The sequence below is a fragment of the Vigna umbellata genome, chromosome 9 (genome assembly GCF_029865625.1).
Source record: "Vigna umbellata cultivar VRB3 chromosome 9, Vumbellata_1.0, whole genome shotgun sequence".
In the NCBI taxonomy this organism is placed as follows: domain Eukaryota; kingdom Viridiplantae; phylum Streptophyta; class Magnoliopsida; order Fabales; family Fabaceae; genus Vigna; species Vigna umbellata.
This window is the reverse complement of record NC_142173.1, coordinates 16756364-16778633: the sequence shown is the minus strand read 5'-3', so window position 1 is coordinate 16778633 and position 22270 is coordinate 16756364. Positions and strand designations below refer to the sequence as shown.

Here is a 22270-nt window from a genome sequence, read left to right as displayed (position 1 = left end):
GCGAATTTTCCTGACAAAGGGACATCTAAAATTCGCATAGCGCACCCTATTTCGCATGGCGAATTAATTCGCAGCATACATCACACCTCAAACCTCTCGCTATGCACCCCACTCGCTCTTCGAATTAAATGGGCAGTGATCCCAGACAACCACCAGTCGCATAGCGACAGGATTCATCATGGCGAGTCCATAAACAGTGAGCATCAACCTCTAATAATTCGCACAGCGCACCAACTCGCACAGCGAATTACCAAGACAGTGAGCACCCCTCTACAGGGTCTCGCTATGCGAGACAACTCGCATAGCGACACTGCATAATCTGCAGAACGTGAATTCTGCAGAATCACACACTCACACTAATCCTTACCACTTCCAGTTATTTCCCCAACTTCTAACCCTCCTAATTCTTGTATCACGCCTAATTAAACTTGTCTAGATGATTATAAACGTTCTTAGCATGATTCTAAAGTGATTACTACCAAGTTTTTCAACTTAAATTTCCAAGTTCATCAACCCAAGGACCCAATTTTGATTCTACCATTTTAAACACGACTAAGACAGGATTTCCACCTCAACCACATCTCCCTAACCCAATTGGTCATCGGAGAAGAATCAGATGTCTGAACGCATCAGTCTCACCTTCGACGCCAGCACATATGACTAGTCACAACTGACTGGACCAGGCCAGGGCTGCTCTATGATCAGGGATGTGCCAACTCAGGTTTTTAAGATTCTTCTATCCTACCAACACAGTGCTCTCAACCTGTCCCAATTTACCACTCTACACTATCTCAGTACTTCAATCACACTCCCAATCATAGTAACTAAAATTCCTACCTCAGTTTACTTAGTCCCTCCCAAAATGACCATCATAACAGTATTAACGCTCTCCATCATATTTAATCACTACCACATGGTTAACCCCAAATTCAGTCACAACCTCAATTCATGGTTCACACAACATTCACATACAAGGCAGTGTCATATAACATAATTTACAGTTTCACATAAGAACATGTCAGTACATATTATTCTACACATTCAATCTTAAAACTCAACTTTAACAGCACAACAGTTCAGATTTCAACACACATACACCTCATACAATAAAATCAGAAGAAAACGTCTAGCTCCCCTTACCTCAGAGTCGAACTACCAAGCTCATAGGAACACTCCTTTACGGTGTTTCACCAAATGAGAACTCAACCAAACCCTACAAACCACCAAGGTGGTGACAGTAACAGCTCTTAGAGCTTGATTTAACAAACAAAAATTATAACAAAACCCCCTAGTAACATACAACCAGTAGCATTTCATGTTCTAGGTTTTAGAATGGAGACAGAGAAGGGAAAAGTTGACTCACCGGTCCAATCGAAAATGCGATCGGTTCAAAGGAAGCCTTCGGTGAGATGAACGTCTGAGCACCCTCCAACTCAAGATTGAAAGGTTCAAAGAGCTGGAAATTTAGAGAGAAGGCAGAGAGAGTTTAGGGCATGAGAGTTTTAGAGAGAAGGAGAAATGAAGTTCAGGGGAAGAAAATGAGTTCTGAAGAGCCCCTCCTAAGGTCAAGTTGGCCTTAGTTTGATGGGCCTAGCTGCCCCACATAAGGCCCAAAGGCCCCTTTATAAATTTACAGGCCCTTACATTCTCCCACACATCAAAAATTTTCGACCTCGAAAATTAGACTCATAGACTATAGAATCACCACTTATATTATCTCATTACCAAAGTAAAACTCTTCTTCTTTGCAACGTCAAAACCAATTTGAGCAATCCAGCTTCACTTCGATATCTCACTAACCTGAACCATATGCATTTCTTAATCCACTAGCTTGTAATTCATACTTAGATCTGGAACCTCTTCAACTTGAGATCACTAGCTTGATCAACATCAAATCAACTTATGATACATCTCAAACTAGGATTGTCCAATATGCACTTTCTCAACCATTTTGAGAAACCCACTAGTTATAATATTCAATTATACTAATGAAATCACTTTACAATTTCACTAGAGACCCCGATCATCATATTCTTCAACCAACTCTTATTCAATACTTGTCAAACCAAGAACCTGAATCTTCTCTTTGTGCAACCCTTCTATTAACATTTCCCTACCTTTAGATTGCCACTATAACTCAAAACCATAACTTAAATCATCTTTCTCGTCCACCGATCCGCTCTTCATGTTCCAAATTCATTAATACTTCCTTACTTTGAAGTTGACCCTGAAGCTTGAAACCGTCACTCACTTATCTTCTCTACTTGATACCTATTTCTTCCTCACCTAAACTCACTTATGACTCTTGAAGGTTGCCGAACACTCCCACTCATTCTCATATAACAACACCAATATTGTTTCAAAGAACTCATCCCTCACAAACCACCCATCCACAATTATGAAAGCTCTTCATGCATACCTATTATTGACAACCACATGCTCACTATCATCCGCTGCGCTACTCTGATTCCTCACACCTCCTTGTTCACTAGTTGACTCAAAGAACACTTCCTTATGTCAACCGTAACCCAAACATGATCGCCCTTGAAAAACCTTCTTCAAAACTTCCATGATATCCTTGCCATTTCCTTTTCTCAACACTACCTTCTACTCCACAGAACAAACATGCCCGAAATCACTCCTGATTGTTATGACTTATACTAGATTGTTCCAACTTGTCCTTTATTTCTCTTCTGAGATTCTTCAACCTCGTAGTTCTCCCTATGATTACATTGAGTCCAAACACTGCTGCTCTAACCAAAACTCCACCTTCCTCTTATACTACTCAACTTCAACAAGAACAATCCATAACCGGTGCTGCCTAAGACCCCACTCCAAAATGAATTCCACTTCTCCAAGATATAAAAATCCCATACTTGTCATAGAACACCAACCGAAACCCTTACACTCAAAAGATTTATCTTCTCTTCTCCACTTATCCTCACTAGAATCATCTGACTTCTACAACCCTTCTTCTTCTCATTTATAACTTGAACCACGTCTAATACATACCCATTTATTCTCTTTCTAAAAAAAACAACACTTCTTTTAAAGACCATAATCACCCAAAATCGAATTGAAACAATCCATCCTCCCTTATGATCACACCTCAAATGTATGAAAGAACAACGCCATCTCTTTTTCCCTTACAATTTTCAAACATCTTGGATTCCCATAACACTTGCTTCCATCTTTTGTTCAACTATACTTGATGCACCATCTTCGCTTTCCTTCCTTGCCAAGAAACCACTCTATATAAACTTCAAACTCGAGCCCTTAGGTTAACTCCACAAACGCCACATCACTTAGAATTCTTCATGCACTCATTTCGACCAAATTAACTTAAAACCTTCTTCTTCAAGAATTGCCCCCTTCAACTCTGAATCTTCCGAATTACAGACCCTATCTCGAATCCTTTAAATCTCAAAATACCCTTAACCAGCAACACCAATCCTCTGACCTTATCTGAACTTACCAACTCACTGCCTTTTGCAACCCATCATTCAACATCCCTTTCTATCTTGATTGACTCAGCCGGTCGCTGAACATCACCATAAAACCACATTCGATGAAAATTGAATTTATCACAGCATGCAACTTCATAACTTTGAACATCTCAACTAACCCAAACTCTGATCATTCGCGACACCCTCTTTCACAACTTATACTGTGACCACCCTTCGTCATTTGTTCTAAAACCTTTTCTCCTCATTTCTTCATCCACCATGCTCTTAATTCTCTAATCTTATACTTTCCTACCAAACTGACATTCTGATCTACTTCTTCCTTCAACACTTGAAATCTCTCATCTCAGCCAATGATCAAACCTTTCTTCTATACGAACCACTTATCTTGAAACATCATTCTAAACTTGACTCTAAACATCCACTTGCTGAGAAAACTTGACTATCTCCTTCCAATTATTCACTTAACTTAAGACCCTTACAATACTTCATTCTTCTTCAAAGACCTCATGTTCTCTCAACTTGGAAATTTCCCTTCTACTAAATTTTGCTTAAATCAGCTCTATGCCGTACACAACTGATTCTCAAACTCTTCTTCGTCTACTTCCTTTCTAGTTATTGATTCCCTTTTTGGTCCACTTTAGAATTCATATTCCTTTCTTAACTTAAACTTTAAACCTTCCACCACCCTTCTTATTCAGATCTCAATCATCGCTAATACACCGATCCATGTTACCAATCTCACCCAATGCCACTCTGATGCTCACCAACACTCTTTTTTTTTTTTTTCTAACCTCTGACGCTACTGATATACTAAACCAAACTGATTTCTCAAACCTTGCTACACCCATGCTTATCCAAAGCTCCTCTTAATCTAGCCTTCGAACCCCCCTCTTCTTGTGGAACGTACGATAGCTGATCTTCTGACTCTGTTCTTGAGAACTTTTTCTTCACCCAAAAACATTACTTCTAAATTCCAATATCTTCACTTGTCTTGTGAAACCAAGATTCTGGTCTTCTAACTTCTTATCTTCAAGGCAAGAATTTGTCTCAAAGGCTTAAACCAATTCTAAAAAGGTATACAACTCAAGTTGTCCTTGAATCTGCATTCCTCTACTACTATAGAGCACATTACACCACCACAAAGGCAAGAACAAGACAGGAATTACTACACGAAATAACACTTGAACCTTAACTCTTTCTTACCTCAAACCTTCATAATTAAGAAAGGAAAATCATCTATGGTAAAAGTCATGAGTGTGCACCCTCATCACTCCTATCAAGACGTTTTCTGTTCTCAAAACCTCCAGTTAGATATCATACTATACTATCTAGACTTGGAGGAAATTGTAAATTATACCATTTACACTCAATTCTTCACAGAGAAGACACGACAAGCCCTCAACTCACAGGTCATCCTAAGGACAAACTGCTCTGATACCATAAGTGTGACATCCCCAAAATATACGACATGTATATATAATAAAGACGTCATTCAGTTATAATATTGGAAAGCAGTTAGAGACATAAGGCAGACTATATGAGTTACAGTCATCCAAAATAAAATTAGAGTTGGTCTCTTAAACACAGAGGACCACTGAAAATTTTCTCCAGAGTAGTTCTACAAATCAAAAGCCTAAGCATACTAAGCTGCAACATCACCGTCTTCCAGTGCTTGCTCCACACATACCTCTTCTTCATCTGCTCACATCCAATTGGATGATCATTGCAAAAGAAAACACATACAACATGCACAAACACAAGCAAGCAAGGGTGAGCTAGATATAAAAAAAAAACATGTTATACAGATAGCACAGTTAATTCATGTTATCATACATAGATTCATATAAAAGAACAATTAAGCCATACTCATTAAACCATAGTTCACACACTCACACGACATGTAAAAGTTCATCAATCATGGTAAATTGGCATTACAAAACTTGTTACTTTATACCCCGACCTGTTACTTTATAGACCGACTCGTCCGGACTAGAATGATTACCGAGCTATGGCGGGTCATGCACTCGTTGTGGCTTTATGAAACTTGGGCACTACCGCCCTGGCACTACCGCCTTGTGAAACTTGGGCACTACCGCCCGGTGGAACTTTGGGCACTACCGCCCGACCACAGTCACGAGGTTAATCCGTTATCACTCACCTTGGATCATATGGAAGCATCCAAGACTAGGACCTCCTGCTACTCCTCACCACATGTTCAATCCTCTCTACATGAGAAGAAAGACCATTGGAGTTTCAGGATGACCCCCAAAACTGAGCTACCATGTAATCATTCTATACAACCCCAAAACACCACCATGTATCCTCTCCTTGAGGATCATGGAATTACGTTCATCCATCATACTTTTCAGAAACCACATACTTTCACTTTTACATTGCTTACAAACATAGATATAATACTAATTATACTTCAAAAGACCACAAACAACTTAACAAGTCATAAAAAATCACACGAAACCATTCCCTGTACATTAATAGGCAATAACAGTCCAAGAAGAACCACTAAACAACACAGAACCCCTTAAACTCATACTTAGACAAAGAAAACAACTTTGAAACCATCACCAACAGTTCCGGAAAGGTCCAAAACCCCTAAAACGAACTAAAGAACATCCGAAACGGACATCCGGAACTCCCAAAACATCAAAAACACCGAAAACACTCAATCTGTCATACATAATTCGCACAGCGCACCCCCCTTGGTGCGCTGAGCGAATTTCCCTGACGGGAAAGTGTTTTTCAGCTAAAATTCGCATAGCGCACCACCCTTGATGCGCTGGGCGAATTTTCCTGACAAAGGGACATCTAAAATTCGCATAGCGCACCCTATTTCGCATGGCGAATTAATTCGCAGCATACATCACACCTCAAACCTCTCGCTATGCACCCCACTCGCTCTTCGAATTAAATGGGCAGTGATCCCAGACAACCACCAGTCGCATAGCGACAGGATTCATCATGGCGAGTCCATAAACAGTGAGCATCAACCTCTAATAATTCGCACAGCGCACCAACTCGCACAGCGAATTACCAAGACAGTGAGCACCCCTCTACAGGGTCTCGCTATGCGAGACAACTCGCATAGCGACACTGCATAATCTGCAGAACGTGAATTCTGCAGAATCACACACTCACACTAATCCTTACCACTTCCAGTTATTTCCCCAACTTCTAACCCTCCTAATTCTTGTATCACGCCTAATTAAACTTGTCTAGATGATTATAAACGTTCTTAGCATGATTCTAAAGTGATTACTACCAAGTTTTTCAACTTAAATTTCCAAGTTCATCAACCCAAGGACCCAATTTTGATTCTACCATTTTAAACACGACTAAGACAGGATTTCCACCTCAACCACATCTCCCTAACCCAATTGGTCATCGGAGAAGAATCAGATGTCTGAACGCATCAGTCTCACCTTCGACGCCAGCACATATGACTAGTCACAACTGACTGGACCAGGCCAGGGCTGCTCTATGATCAGGGATGTGCCAACTCAGGTTTTTAAGATTCTTCTATCCTACCAACACAGTGCTCTCAACCTGTCCCAATTTACCACTCTACACTATCTCAGTACTTCAATCACACTCCCAATCATAGTAACTAAAATTCCTACCTCAGTTTACTTAGTCCCTCCCAAAATGACCATCATAACAGTATTAACGCTCTCCATCATATTTAATCACTACCACATGGTTAACCCCAAATTCAGTCACAACCTCAATTCATGGTTCACACAACATTCACATACAAGGCAGTGTCATATAACATAATTTACAGTTTCACATAAGAACATGTCAGTACATATTATTCTACACATTCAATCTTAAAACTCAACTTTAACAGCACAACAGTTCAGATTTCAACACACATACACCTCATACAATAAAATCAGAAGAAAACGTCTAGCTCCCCTTACCTCAGAGTCGAACTACCAAGCTCATAGGAACACTCCTTTACGGTGTTTCACCAAATGAGAACTCAACCAAACCCTACAAACCACCAAGGTGGTGACAGTAACAGCTCTTAGAGCTTGATTTAACAAACAAAAATTATAACAAAACCCCCTAGTAACATACAACCAGTAGCATTTCATGTTCTAGGTTTTAGAATGGAGACAGAGAAGGGAAAAGTTGACTCACCGGTCCAATCGAAAATGCGATCGGTTCAAAAGGAAGCCTTCGGTGAGATGAACGTCTGAGCACCCTCCAACTCAAGATTGAAAGGTTCAAAGAGCTGGAAATTTAGAGAGAAGGCAGAGAGAGTTTAGGGCATGAGAGTTTTAGAGAGAAGGAGAAATGAAGTTCAGGGGAAGAAAATGAGTTCTGAAGAGCCCCTCCTAAGGTCAAGTTGGCCTTAGTTTGATGGGCCTGGCTGCCCCACATAAGGCCCAAAGGCCCCTTTATAAATTTACAGGCCCTTACATATATAACAATAATTTTAAAACAGTATCCTTTAAAATTTATAAAAAAATAAATATATGAATTATTTAAAAGCACTCACGGGATGGGACCATGGATACCGTCAAATAATTCGTATGAATTATTCTAATAGTTATCGAATAAAGAGACAAATATTTTTAAATTATGCCCGTGATAAATATTTAAATATTTATGCATAACTAATAGTGTTTTGTTTTTAATTATCGACATTTTTATAATTATTTAAATTATTTTTATTATATATATTTATGTTAACAAAATTTCATTTCCTTTTTTTAGTGTTTTTTTGGGAATAAAAAAGAAAGAAAAAGAAAGCGAAAAATAGTGTGTTTATTTATCCATCCAACTATGCTCCTTTACTCTCCAATTTAAAGAAAGTGTCAGATCTAGAAAAACTTATTATCAATTTTATTTTATTTTATTTTGGATTGACCTTAAAACCATATTGAGTGAACTTTAATCAGAAACAGGTCTGTTCATGATTTAATTGGGCGTAGACTTTTATATTACGATATTTATGGTTCGATTTCATCCATGTATTCATTTATTATTTATTTTAATATTTAAGTATATCCCGACATAAATTGCTAACATTCGCGCTTACAATAATGTTTCGTTCACACATATTCGAAATCAGAAAAACAATTTTCTGTGGCACTGTTGATTTTGATAAGCATAGCAGATAAGACATCGTCAGTATGTCCCTTTGCATGGTGAAGATTGAATTTTCAATTGAAAATCAATTAATGAAAGGCAGAGAGATATTTGATCAACGAGAAATGAAAGGGAAGGCCGACAAAAGTAAATAAAAAAAAAAGTGTGATAAATAATAGAACGCTGCAAAATTAAGAAAAAATGTTTTAAATTCACGATTACTGGTGTCGACTGATTCTTGGTAATTGCATGGAAGAAACCATTGGCACCATGTAGATAACTTTTTGGGCTAAAGTTTGAAAGAAGAATAAAAATTATTGCGTAAAAAAATGAAAAAAAATATATTCTATTTATATTCTTCGGCAATTGACTCGTTTGGCCAGTCAGGAATAAAATTCGTAGTAATATTCTTTTCGTGAAATATCACTTTACCTTTTGATAATTGTCGCGGAAAAGTAGTAGATAATAATAAAAGCCTGTGGATATGGTCTTAGGTTTTGGAGAAAATAAAAAGAAAAAAAAAATAGTCAAACCGAGAAAATCAAAAGGAGAAAACCGCCAACACGACGAGACGAGACTCAATCGTAACGAACGTCAGACAATTGGCGCCAACAACATTAACAACATCAACAGCGTATGTTTGAAGGCTCAGAAACTTCTTTCCTTGAAAAATCAGCATGAATTTGTCAAAATTAAAAAATTGATAAGCCTATTTATTTATTTCTGAAAATAATAAAAACGAAAAAAGAAAACAAAAATCCCAGAATCCAACAACAGCGCTCCTCCAGCGGTGGGGTAGGCCGAGACCAGTGACCACTCCAAAATTCCAAACCCTAAAAGTAAAAAAATAAAAATAAAAAAAACAAAACCAACCACATGATTCCCCGATGTCGGTGGGCCCGCACCCACGGACTTCACACAGCATTCAAATATAGTTAAAGTGCCATAAATGAAACAAAAAAATATCCTCCTCTTACCCCGCAATAATGACCAACGGATCCCACACGCAAATTTCATAATCCTTTTTTCTTTTAATTTATTTCTTTATTAAAAATATAAAACGAATTTAATGAAAAAGGAAAAAGAAAGCAGAATGCGGGTTTTTCTGCTACGCACGCGCCTGTCTCTATCTGCCGTTAATGAATGAATTAAAGTAAAGTAATCCTATCTATCTCACTTTTCTCACCACTATATATACCCTTCACCCTATGTTTCTCACTCCACCCAAACATTTTCATTTTCTCTCTCTACACTCTCTTGTCTATGACACTAAACCCTCCTTCTCAAATGGACCAACCCAAACCCAACAACACCGACAAGAGGAAACGAGTTCGGGATGACTCCGACTCGCTCCCCGTCCCCCCCAAACTGCCCCGAGTTGATACCAGCTCCTCCGAGTCTCACCGAGTTGACTCCGCCGAGTTCGAGCTCGCCCGAGTCGACCCGGACCTCTTCAGCATGCTGAACGATGCGGAGAATGTGACGGAGCGTGACCCCGCCGTCGAGGTTGAGCACCTCGACTCTTTCATCAAGAGTTTCGAAGAGGAAATACTCGCTCCGCCTTCCAACCCCAACGTACCACCTGAACCGGAGGTCTTTAAACCGAACCTGGGTTACTTACTGGAAGCATCCGACGACGAGCTAGGGTTGCCGCCCACGGTTGCGCCTTTCGAGGACGAGTCAAAACACGAACTCCTTGATTCGGGTCGGGTTGGACCCGAGGGAGTGGATCTGACGGGATTTTTAGGGTTTGAGGATGATATTGGGAGCTACGAAGGTTTTGGTTTCCTTGGGTACGATGCCGTGGATGATAACGGTGGCGGTTACGTGACTATAGATGGGTTGTTTGATCATGCGGAACCTGGCGCCGATATTTTGTGGCGGTCGGAGTCGCTGCAGGCGATGTAGGGGATGGTTTTTGGAGATTAATTAATTAATTAATTAATTAGTTAGTTAATTAAGCTAATGGGAAATTTGGAAGGTGTAAAGAGATGTTAGGCGCCAAAAGTAACAACGTAGGTGGTTAGTTAGATGTGAAATGATTGTGTTAGGATTGTAAAAATTTGTTGTTTTGGTTTGTTCTATTGGACTGAAACAAACAAATAGGCCTTGACCCCAGACATGTTTTTTAATATCTTCTGTAAAATGTTCTTTAAAATGTGAAATTATGTAGTTAGACATGGTTAAGGTTGAAATCGATGTTGTTATTGGCGAAAAAGCAAATGCCCCAGATTGATGAGGTTGGTGTTTAACCGGATTTAACCATTTTAAGTTTTCTCCACGATTTTTAGTTTCTGTTGGGTTGGGTTATCCGTCACTTTCAGCTTAAAATGTCATAAGGGTTACGTATGATTTCTTTCTGAAATCGTCTTTTTTTCTTTTGCGGTTTTATTTGCATTTACCTATTTTAGTTTTACATTGTTTATTTTTACGAAATATCTGATGAGGACTAAAATAAATTACGTATTTATTATTATGTTGCGATGGTAAAATAAGGAAATAAGTATTTCAATCACGTTAAATTATATGCTAAAATAAAAAGAAAAGTTAAACACGTTTTTTAATTTTTAAATTACGAGTTGGATTTCTGATTCATATTATGTGTAGATTAAACAAAAAAATTAACAAAGTAAAAAATGTCAGAACCAGTAAAATCAGAGCACGTATTGTTAGTGGAATTTACGTGTCAAGAGGGAGACTCGACACTCAAATGACGGATGCCAGGTGTCAAGCGAAGGAGACCCGAAAATCAGTCAGTGGAAAGCAGGTGTCGACAGATGAGGAGACGTTCGTTTTGAAGTGTGAAGTAAAACTTGAATTTGACTGAATGATTTTGATGCATGATGGTTGATATGATTGGATTGAATGAACGTTCGTTGATTTAATGAGTGGAAATGAAATATGGCTGAGTTATGTATAATGTATGAAATATATGAAACTTATATGATATGGATTGTATGAAGTATGAAAGTCGATTATAATATGAATGTATAAAGTTATAAAACTATATATTAAGAAATGAGACAGATATAAATGAATTTTCAATATGAAATTTCTCATATGAAAGTGTACGTTCATTACTGAACGGTCTTCGACCGTTCGATTATTCTGGTAAATATAGTTGAAATGAGATTCTTTCATTTGGAGAGAATCCTAGTTGAGGACGAGCGTCCTCGTGTGGTAATACTATGCTTGAGCGTTCGACCAAGCACAGTTGTATCTGGGTATCCTGTGATAAACTAAATTTCTATATGTAACGGTATATTTTGTTGTTCGTAAACACTGCTTCGATAGTATCTTATTATATTTATTAAGCCTTTTATTATAAGTTCATTAGTGCTCGGTCTTACACCAAGCGCTCGTACTGAGTAGTGCTCGGTCTTACACCAAGCGCTTGTACTCGTTTCTTATATAATCTATATTGATGAAAAATAGCGTTCGTCTAATTTCAATAAAATTTTCTTCTCTACCGTGCTCGGTCATTGACTCATATTCGGATTTCTTGATGTAAATTCAACTAAGCTAAATATTCATAAGCGTTCGGTTTCTTCATGTAAATTCTTCTAAGTATTATTACTGGAATGTCTTGATGAGTTTGTATCGATTGATTCTGGCCTAGAGTCGTAACACTTGGCGAGACCTTTCCAGCGTTCGGTTAGAGCTATCACGAGTCAGTTCCTACAATTGATTCACTTGGTAATGAACGATTGGTTCATTCGTTTCTTGCTATATTTATTACACTCGATTTTTCTCTCAAACCGACCGTAACCCTCTCGATCTTATTCTATTATGGAACTGGAGACCTCTCGGTCTCGTTCCAAGTGTTCATCCTCGTTCTGAGTGAGGATTGAACGTTCGTTATCTGGTGTCTTTATAAGTCTTTGAACAAAGAGGAAATTGAAATGATTGACAATGAAAGATGAAATTAAGATGATTGATAATGGAAGATGAGGAGAATATGATATGAATGAAATATGTTGGAACTATGAATGAGCGTTCCGGGGAGGAAAGACTCATGTTTGAATATTGAAATTGTAAAGTATGAATGTGGTAATGCTTGACTGGCGGTTCATCCTGATGTTCCGTGAGTACTCGTCCTCACGTAGAGAAGGGTAGGTCATGTGTGGGAACGACAGGAGGTCCTAGTCCTTAGGGATACTTTGGACGGAACGGACTAACCTCGGGTGGCAGCTGATGAGAGTATTCCAGTTACTACATCATCCGAGTGCACGAACGTCGTAGCTACACAAAATTCATACCGTCCGGACAGTCAGTCTAGTAGTAGGCCTTGTTTGAATCGTATGTTGAAATGCACTTGATGTGTGTGAATATGAGAAATGTATGTTATTGCTTGAATTAAATTACATAAGCTTACCCTGTGTTTTATTGTGTTGTCTCATCTTTGTACGTCCGTCTTGTCATTGCAATGATCATCCGTGTGGATGTGAGCAGATGGAGACGCGCTGTTGGAGGATGTGCTGGAAGAAGAAAATTTGATAGAAGTGGAAGTGAAGGCCGAGCCATAGGAGCGTTCGGCTAGTTTATAGTAGTTTTGATGTGAGGTGATCGTTCAGTCACCTCCTCTCTTTTATTTCTATGTGACTGTACGGTATTTGATTTTTTTGTAAACCGTTCGGTCATGTTTCCTTTCACCTGGAACAGATTAAGTTTGTAACTTATGTAAGACTGTTCGGCCGTAAACCTTCGTTGTTTAGTTAAGACTGGACTGATATATTATTAACTGTAATTAATTCTATTATATAGTTTTATTATTGTATTTTTGGAATGTTACAAAATGAATTATTTTTAGGAAGAAGATAACATGTTTCCATATTTTAGTTCGTATGTAATTTTTTTTCACATCTATTATTTAAAGATTCCGATTATGACCGATTATGATGTGAATTAAATGTAAATTATTTTATGTTTTCTTCCAGTGAGGTTTAATTATAAACAATTGTATAGTTTACTCATCTTTAATATTATTTGTGTATTTTAATTAATTCGTTTGAAAACAATTCAAGTGTGTACAAAAAAAGAGATAAACAATAGAATCATTTGAGGTGGGTGGGATACGAAATGTATAGATTTATTGACTTTATTAAAAAATTAATATATAAAATGTTATCTTATGCGATATTTGTCAGAATATTGAAACTATGCAATTCTGGAAAATTCTGGAGTATTTCTGAATATGTTTAATCATTGTGGTGGTATCAAGCGCATTATCTGTTTATTTATTTTTTATGTTGTCATTTTCTTTTTGTATCTCGAATGTTTCATGTTTAACCATTTTTATTTTATATTTTCTTTTCAAGGCTTTATAATTAATATCCACTTTGGCATACGTAATAATAATTGTCGTTTGATGTGTAATAGGAACAACTTCATATACCTATTTTATTTATCTTGATTGTATTTTATGGGTAAGACTTTGAGATTTAGTAAAATAAAATTTTAAATGGATAAAAAACAAAACTCTAAATAGGTAATAAATATTTATATTTTAAAATTATTAGAGATTTGTTATAAATTTTTCTCTAAATCTAGAGAATAACTGGAATTCTACAATACAGAGAAGGTACTGAGACAGAATCAAAATTTACGACTCAAATTTTTTATTTAAGTAAATATGTTATTATTACTATTATTATTATTATTTGTATTCTTTTGACATATTTTGTAGATGTGAGATGCTTTTTATGTGAAATTTAGTACTAGAAATTTACTGCAAATCTGGGTATACTTTATGAAGGTAAAAAAAATAATTGTTAGGACCTTATCTTAAGGAGAATTAATGATAGTCTCTTCAATTTCATATTATTCATATATGTAAAGAATTTCTCATTTTTTTGTGATGTTGATATGCATTTATATACAAAAAAGGGAATGATATAAATAATGGTTATGATTGTTAATAAATGAAGTATATTGCTTGCAATATATGACTGATATAATCAAAGTAATAGTATAAATTGAAATGAAACCTAAATTGTAAATCGTGTCTATGATTTATTTAAACTACCATAAATATATTTTCAATAGTCATCTTCTAAAATTTATGTAAACTGAATTGTTATTGATTTACAACTTTAATGCATAATATAAATAGCTTTAACCTCTTCGGTTTATAATTTTATAATATTATTTACAAAACTCTGATCAATGGTCTGAGTAATATTTAACTTGCATTCTTTAAATTTAGTTTAAAGCTTTATATATATATATATATATATATATATATATATTACAAAGAAAAATAAATTATAAATTTGACGTTTTTTTCTATGTATGACACGAGTACTAAGTTAGGTTTCTGTCTTAATTAAAACCAACCCATGTGGTAACCTTCCATTTTCAGTTAGGCGATCTGTAAATCTCTTTTATCAAATTAAGTTAAGAGATTATGAGACCATCTTTGAAAAAAAAATTGCTATATTATTTACCATTATATCTATACTTTGTTTTACTTGATTTTTAAGATGATGTCATATCTTAATATAAAAATCACTAAAATATTTAAATTAACAAAAAAACTATTATTAATATAATTATGTGAAAATCAGCAAACTTACAACATATGGTTGGTATTAAATAAACGGTATAGATGTAAGTTAAAGAGGAAAAATGAATGAAAGTAAGAATTTCGTGAAATTTATTTATTTTTTAATTTTTTATATTTAATTTCACTTAAAAAATATTCCTTTTATTTCATCTTAAATGAGAGATAGAATGCATACACTATTTATTCATTTTATTTTGCATACCGAAATTATTGTTAAAGAATGGGCTGAAGCGTTGCACTAATGGGCCGGAGGATTTTGCATCAGTGATGGACAATGCTGTTTCATTGTTAAATCTATTTCTACCAAGAAAAAAAAATGAATCTCACAAATCTCTTCCAAACTAGAATTTTCCTTTTACGGTTCTGGAATAACTTTAAATAAGACATCTAGTTGTAAAATTTTGGAATAAGTTATAATTTTACATTTTCAATTTTTAGATTAAATATGTTTTTATTTCTTAACTCTCCATAAAATTTGAAATTAGTTTTTGTTTGAAATTTTAATCTAATTTAGTCTCTCAACTATAAAAATATATAAATTTAATCAAATTTTATTAAATTTAATTAACTATTCAAACGTATTTTATAAAAATATTTAAATTGTTTATACTTATTTGATAATTTTTTTTAATATTAATTAAAAAACTTCAAAATAAACTTAACAAAATCTGATTAAAAGATTTAAATTTATGTTATTTTAAGTATGAGTGACTAAATTATTCTAAATTTTAAAAAAAATTAATTCAAATTTTAAGTGAAATTTAAAAAACCAAAAATATATTTAACCTTTAATTGGTTTAATGTATATTAAATATGAAATGGGCACAAATTATAAATAATTTTATCATCCAAACTTTTCATTCAAAAAGATTTATTCTCACCCAAGTGGATGGCTTATACATAAAGTGGAGAATCGTTGTATATCTTATTACTGAAAAAGGCCACCTTACCATCAAAGTGTAAACCTTTTTTTTGTTCTCAAAAAGTTACATTTTTGCTTTAACAAAAGGAAAAAAGATAAAAATATGTGTGGTTTTTGAATTGATGGTTTTCAATTTTGGTTAAATTCTTATGGCTTTCTCTTTCTCTTTCACCAAAAAGTATGATATTTGTTGACTACAAAGTCTTACATCGGATAAAATAAGAAATAAACATGAATTTATATACATGTTGGAAGTTCCACAAACCTCACCTTACAAGCCGGTTTTGTGGGGTTGAGTTAGGCTTAAAACCCACTTTCTAATAATACCTTATTAGTGTGGAGATCTAGAGGTAAGTAAACCTACACAATAAAACCTGCATATATTCATTAATTTACGTACACAAAACGCGAAGAGAAAGAAATCAAGTTCCATAATTTTTTGAAAGATTATCGGTTTGAAAATGTTTTGTCGTGTTTTCACCAGAATCACATCTAATTTTTGATAATGACCACTCCAATAAAATGGACATTTTGTTGGCTTCTGCACAGTTCTAAATTCTTACGTCTCTTCAACCATTTTTGGTGTTAATAATAGTCATATGAGAAATTAGGAAAACTGGAACTACAATTATCTTATATCTCACGACGTAGAAACGATGAAGAACAAGATACTTACTTGTGCTTCTTTTTATTACATCCAAAATACATTATTTAGAGATGCAAGTCTGATCTAATTTTACAACGTATAATATAATTTATATTAATTTATAAATATGTCTAATAAATAATATATTTTATTAAAATAAACTTTAAATAATTTTAATATCATATTAAAATATAGATTTTAATCCTAAACTTTATAAACAAGAGATTTGCAATGCTGTAAAATTATCTTTATTCCTAGACCTAAAAGGAGATACAAAGATGAATGAGAAGGGTGATGATAGTTTGAAATTTTAAATGTCCATAAATGGACATTGTAATATGATAAAAGAAACTCTGATAAAACGTGTCCTTAAAATAGTTTCATAATTTGAAGTTATAGCACCCATATGTCTGTTGTTGCCAGGATTGCTGGGCTTTAAACGTCGGGTGGCCACACTTATAATTTAAAAAATAGTGATAAAGTGGCATGTATTTATATTTATTTAATATAATGTAAAATAATTATAAAGAAAAAAAAATTATGTATTTCAAAAAAATATATTAAAAAATAATGTTAAATGAATGTAAAAAATTTATATATATAAAAAATTATTTTTTAATTTAAATGATACGATTTTCCTTTTACTTTCGGAACAGCTCTATAATTGTCGAATTTAGAAACCAGGAAATAAAGAAGATTGTGATTGGCATTTCAGGAAAGTTAGGAAGAGAAGGGAAATGACGCACGTGTTGAACGTGGAGGTGATGAGCACTTATGATAAGCCATTAAAACTTCTGAATTAAAGTTACTTGTTTTTATTATGTTCGGTTGAGCTAGGTAACAATTAATTTTTATGTAAGAATTTAAGAAAAAAATTATAAATGTACATAACTACTTTGTCTAGTGATAACCATGCAATTTAACGCGAATGGGCCCAAGAACAAATAATTCAACAAATAATTCATGGCCTGAAGATTCATCATCCTAAAGTTATCTATTGTTTCTTAAGATATATAAGATAGCAATTCCAAATCATATATAGATAAAAGGAAAATATGTACTTGATACAAAAATAAAAAATAAAAAAGTAAACAAATAGACTCCACGATGATATTATTTCACTAACACTTATTTCATAATATAGATCAAATTTAAGAAAAGAACAACTCCAATGTCAATACTAACTTACCAATTTTTCTTCTTCTATTGTACAGTGAACCATGCTTTAATTAAAGAAATCTTCATTTGCCATGTTTCAGTTCAAAGGGCATTTTACATATTTCTCCAAAATATAAATTTTGCACTATATAGCCATTGATGTTTTTTTTTTGTTGAACGGGGTTAAAAAGTTTAGACACGTCTTGTGTCACACGTAATTCTAGTACATTGTTGCTGAGAAAAAAAAACATCGATGGATATGTCGAAGTGATTAAAAAATTCACACATTATTTGCTATTCTGTCTAATGTCTTGATGCAGAGCATGTAGAGTTTGTCACTCAAAAGGTAAGCTATGAAAGCCACCTCCATAATTCATTGCACGCTTAACCATTATACCAAAAAGTCGCATCATTATAGGTAATGTGATCAAAATTAATTAAGATTAACTAATTGAGTTTGATGATTATAAAATGATATTGATATATCTTTTTAGTAATATTGTAAAATTTAGGAAACTTATCTCTTAATAAATGATCCAATGCTCTTCTGGGGAAAAGGAAAACACGCATTCCGTATAAAATGGAATTCTTGTTCTTCAGGGGATTTGGGGCTTATCTTCTTGAATTTTAAACTCAGATTATTCCAAGCATCACATTCTGCTCTCTTCCTTGTCACAGTGATGTCATGTCTTCTACCAGCTTCTTTTCCCAACCACGACAAAACAAAGCAAAAACCAAACACCACTAATATTCCCCTAAAGGTGTAGTAATTCAAGTTCACAAAAAAAATAGAGCAGTTCCAAAAATATTAAGCAAGATAATATAATAATCTGCGGGAAAAGGTTTTTGTGAGGGTGAGATTAATGCAGCAGACCATTTGTCTATCACTAAAACACATGTCAACGTTAAGTTCTTGAAACAGAATCGGATTTACATCAATTGGCTTAGTTCCCAGTTTCTCTGGTTACAAAAATGGCTCCGAAATTGGTGAAATCGGGGTCGTTCCGTCACGGTTTGGCGGAGAAGAAGGAGAGGCTTCTCTCGGGGAAGAGTAGTAGTGATATCTCTCAGATAGGGATTGGCATGGTGATGCAAGAGGAAGAGCAATCGAGGATGTTGAAGTGGTGGAACACGGTTAAGCGTGTAACTGGGAAAGCATTGGAAATGGGTCGGTCTGATCCAAGAAAGATCATCTTTTCTGCAAAAACGGGTCTTGCTTTGACCCTTCTTTCATTTTTGATTTTCCTCAAAGAACCCTTCAAGGACATGAGTCTTTACTGTGTCTGGGCCATTCTTACTGTCGTCGTAGTCTTCGAATTCAGCATAGGTATACGTTACCTAACTAGAATGCAATTTTAATCATGTTTTTTTTATTTTATACAATAAATTGTGAAACTGTAGGTGATGTTGATCCTGTTCTAAGCTTCGATTCCTTTTCATGTTTTTCATTGGGTCAAGGGTGGACTATCTGTCTAATCTGTCAAGGGTTAATAAGTTTTGATCAAACATAATGCACTAATGCAGGGGCAACTCTGAGCAAGAGCTTAAATGGTGGATTGGGGACCTTGTTGGCTGGAGCACTTTCATTGGGAATGGCAGAGTTATCAACATTGGCTGGAAAATGGGAGCAGCTAATAATCATTATATGCATCTTCATTGTAGGTCTGGTTTCACATTCACTTTTATTTCATTTCTTGTTTGTGAAAAAAAAAAAAACTTTTTGTTTTATGATCCACATGAGTTTGTCTTTTTGCTGATGAATCTGTCTTCTGACTAGCTGTGTGATTGATCTGCTAGGGTTTTCTGCCACATACACAAAACTATACCCTTCTTTCAAGCCTTATGAATACGGGTTCCGCGTGTTCTTGATCACGTACTGTTTCATTACTGTATCCGGGTATCAAACAGGGGAATTTGTTGATACTGCTATAAATAGATTTGTCCTCATTGCACTCGGTGCTGCTGTCTCTTTGGTAGTAAATATCTGTATATACCCTATCTGGGCTGGAGAGGATCTGCATAATCTTGTCATAAAAAATTTCATGGATCTTGCAACATCTTTGGAAGGTATGCACAATGTCATCTTCATCGTCACATTTTACTTCCAGTTAATACCATTTGGTTTGCTGCTTCTCAAACATTTGGTAAATTTTATAATAGATAGAATCTTAGTCTCGTATTTACCCCAACAGTATGACTCTGTTGAGCTTGTTTGTCTCTGTTCACCAGGTGTTGTCAGTAGCTACCTTCATTGTGTTGAATATAAGAAGGTGCCATCTAAAATTCTTACTTACCAAGCTGCTGAGGATCCAATTTACAATGGGTACAGATCGGTTGTTGAATCGACAAGTAAAGAAGATACATTGGTACAATACACTTCAGTTTTCTCTGGTTCATGAATATATGTTTGACATCATTTTGACTCGTTCTCATGTGCTGGTGATTGAAGATGGGTTTTGCTGTGTGGGAACCACCACATGGTCATTACAAAATGCATAAATATCCATGGAAGAATTATGTGAAATTAAGCGGGTCTCTAAGGCATTGCGCATTTATGGTCATGGCTATGCATGGATGCATACTTTCTGAAATACAGGTTCTTGTCTGTGAACTTTCTGATAATGGTCTGTTGTCTTCTTGTTAACTTCGTTCTGTGATACATAGGCCCCAGCTGAGAAGAGACAGGTTTTCCGTGGCGAGCTTCAAAGGGTAGGTTGTGAAGGGGCGAAAGTGTTACGTGAACTTGGAAACAAAGTTCAAAAGATGGAGAAACTAGACCGGGAAGACTTGCTGGATGAAGTGCACGACGCAGCAGAGGAACTGCAAAAGAAGATTGATAAAAAATCATACCTTCTTGTGAATTCAGAGAGCTGGGAAATTGGAAACCGACCAATCGAGGACACAGGCGAAGAAGGAGAAATTCTTGAGCACAAGTCTCGAAGTGAAGCAGTGCTTGACCTGAGAACAGTTGAAGTTGCACATTCGTGGGATGGAAATTTAACTCTGGGCAATAACCATGTTGTGCCTGCGACCGATGCCTCTCAAAACATGTCCAGGAAACAGACATCTTTGCCTGCTCATATATATCATCAAAAATCAAATGCCGAGATCAAAGAGGGTCAACAACTGAAAACTTTCGAAAGTGCCAGTGCCCTATCTCTAACAACATTTTCATCGCTTCTGATTGAATTTGTGGCAAGGCTTCAAAACTTGGTGGATTCATTTGAAGAACTAGGTGAAACAGCAAACTTTTCTGACCCTCTTGAGCAACGAGAGCCATTAAAATCTCATGGCTTTTGGACCAGGTTGTTTAACTGCTTGTAATTTAAGGACTGAAATACGATATTCCTTATGACAATTTGAAATTGAAGGACTGAAGCTTGGAGCTGGTCGTGTCAATAGCTGTTTCTAAATTACCTTACAAGGTTGCTAACCTCATTCTGATTCTGATTCTAAATTACTTTCCAAGGTTGCTAAACGAGGATGGTGTGTGTGTGAGAAGAACATAATTATTAGAGAATTTACTAATGTGATGTAACTCATCTAGTAGTAAACTTCTGCTTGATCGTCACTATCATCCATTTGAAGAAGGTGGATACTTAGTTTTATATATGATTTTCATCACGAAGAAGGTGGATACTTAGTTTTATATATGATTTTCATCACACTACTTTGCAACCACAATCTCCCTACATTCCATCAACATCTTGCAAAATTAGAGATGGAAAAATATCGCAAGATGGGGAAGAGGATACAGAAGTGTGTGTAGTTTCATCTAAAAGCTTCACTTTATATATATATATATATATATATATATATATATATATATATAATTTTAAATTAAATTATTAAAAAGAATCTCAAAAATATAAAATAGATGAACAGTTAATTGTAAAATATATTTATATTTATTTTTAAAATTTAAAGCTTAAAATATATTAAAGCTTAAAATATATTAAAATTTAAAATATATATAAATTATAATTTTACATCTAAATAGTTGTATTAAAAATATGAAAATTTGTGATTAATAAAAATAATATTACAATTAGCGCAAAAAATAGTAATTGACTTATATTGCTTTTTGATAATAGGATTGTTATACTACCAATAATTTTTATGTAAATAAGGAATTTTTCTTGTCACTAATGTAGGTAACGGTATCAATCTCTTGATATTGAACCCATTTCATAAGAATATATTTACAATATTATTTTATATTAATTACAAAATTTTATATTTTTAATATGTCCTGATAAATAAACAACATAAAAAATAAAATAATACTCATGTCATACATTTAATTGAAAAATATAAAAATTCCAAGTATGCAATATAAAAGAAAATTAACAGAAGTTTAAATAAAAAAAAAATCAATTATGGGAAAGTTGAACTAT

General features: G+C 34.8%; 2 protein-coding genes, 1 long non-coding RNA gene and 1 pseudogene across 3 annotated transcripts; 3 read left to right on the top strand and 1 right to left on the bottom strand.

Moving 5' to 3' along the window:
• Positions 1 to 4963: 4963 nt before the first annotated feature.
• LOC148192733 (uncharacterized) lies at positions 4964 to 7811 on the bottom strand. Its single transcript, XR_015782104.1, has 3 exons — positions 7629 to 7811; positions 7406 to 7478; positions 4964 to 5165 (listed from the first exon to the last, which is right to left on the bottom strand). It is a non-coding gene; the product is annotated as an uncharacterized LOC148192733 (long non-coding RNA).
• A 1985-nt stretch (positions 7812 to 9796) lies between these two features.
• On the top strand, positions 9797 to 10834 carry LOC148192732 (uncharacterized). The gene has a single exon (XM_088099850.1). It carries the CDS (start codon positions 9846 to 9848, stop codon positions 10488 to 10490), a length of 645 nt encoding a protein of 214 aa, XP_087955976.1. The 5' UTR covers positions 9797 to 9845; the 3' UTR covers positions 10491 to 10834.
• A 7737-nt stretch (positions 10835 to 18571) lies between these two features.
• LOC148192731 (aluminum-activated malate transporter 9-like) lies at positions 18572 to 21538 on the top strand. Its single transcript, XM_088098641.1, has 6 exons — positions 18572 to 19200; positions 19398 to 19535; positions 19671 to 19940; positions 20103 to 20239; positions 20323 to 20469; positions 20538 to 21538. Exons 1-6 carry the CDS (start codon positions 18846 to 18848, stop codon positions 21195 to 21197), a joined length of 1707 nt encoding a protein of 568 aa, XP_087954767.1. The 5' UTR covers positions 18572 to 18845; the 3' UTR covers positions 21198 to 21538.
• Positions 21539 to 21612: 74 nt separating this feature from the next.
• The window catches only part of LOC124847113 (protein trichome birefringence-like 19 pseudogene), a 1309-nt pseudogene continuing 651 nt past the window's right edge, over positions 21613 to 22270 (top strand).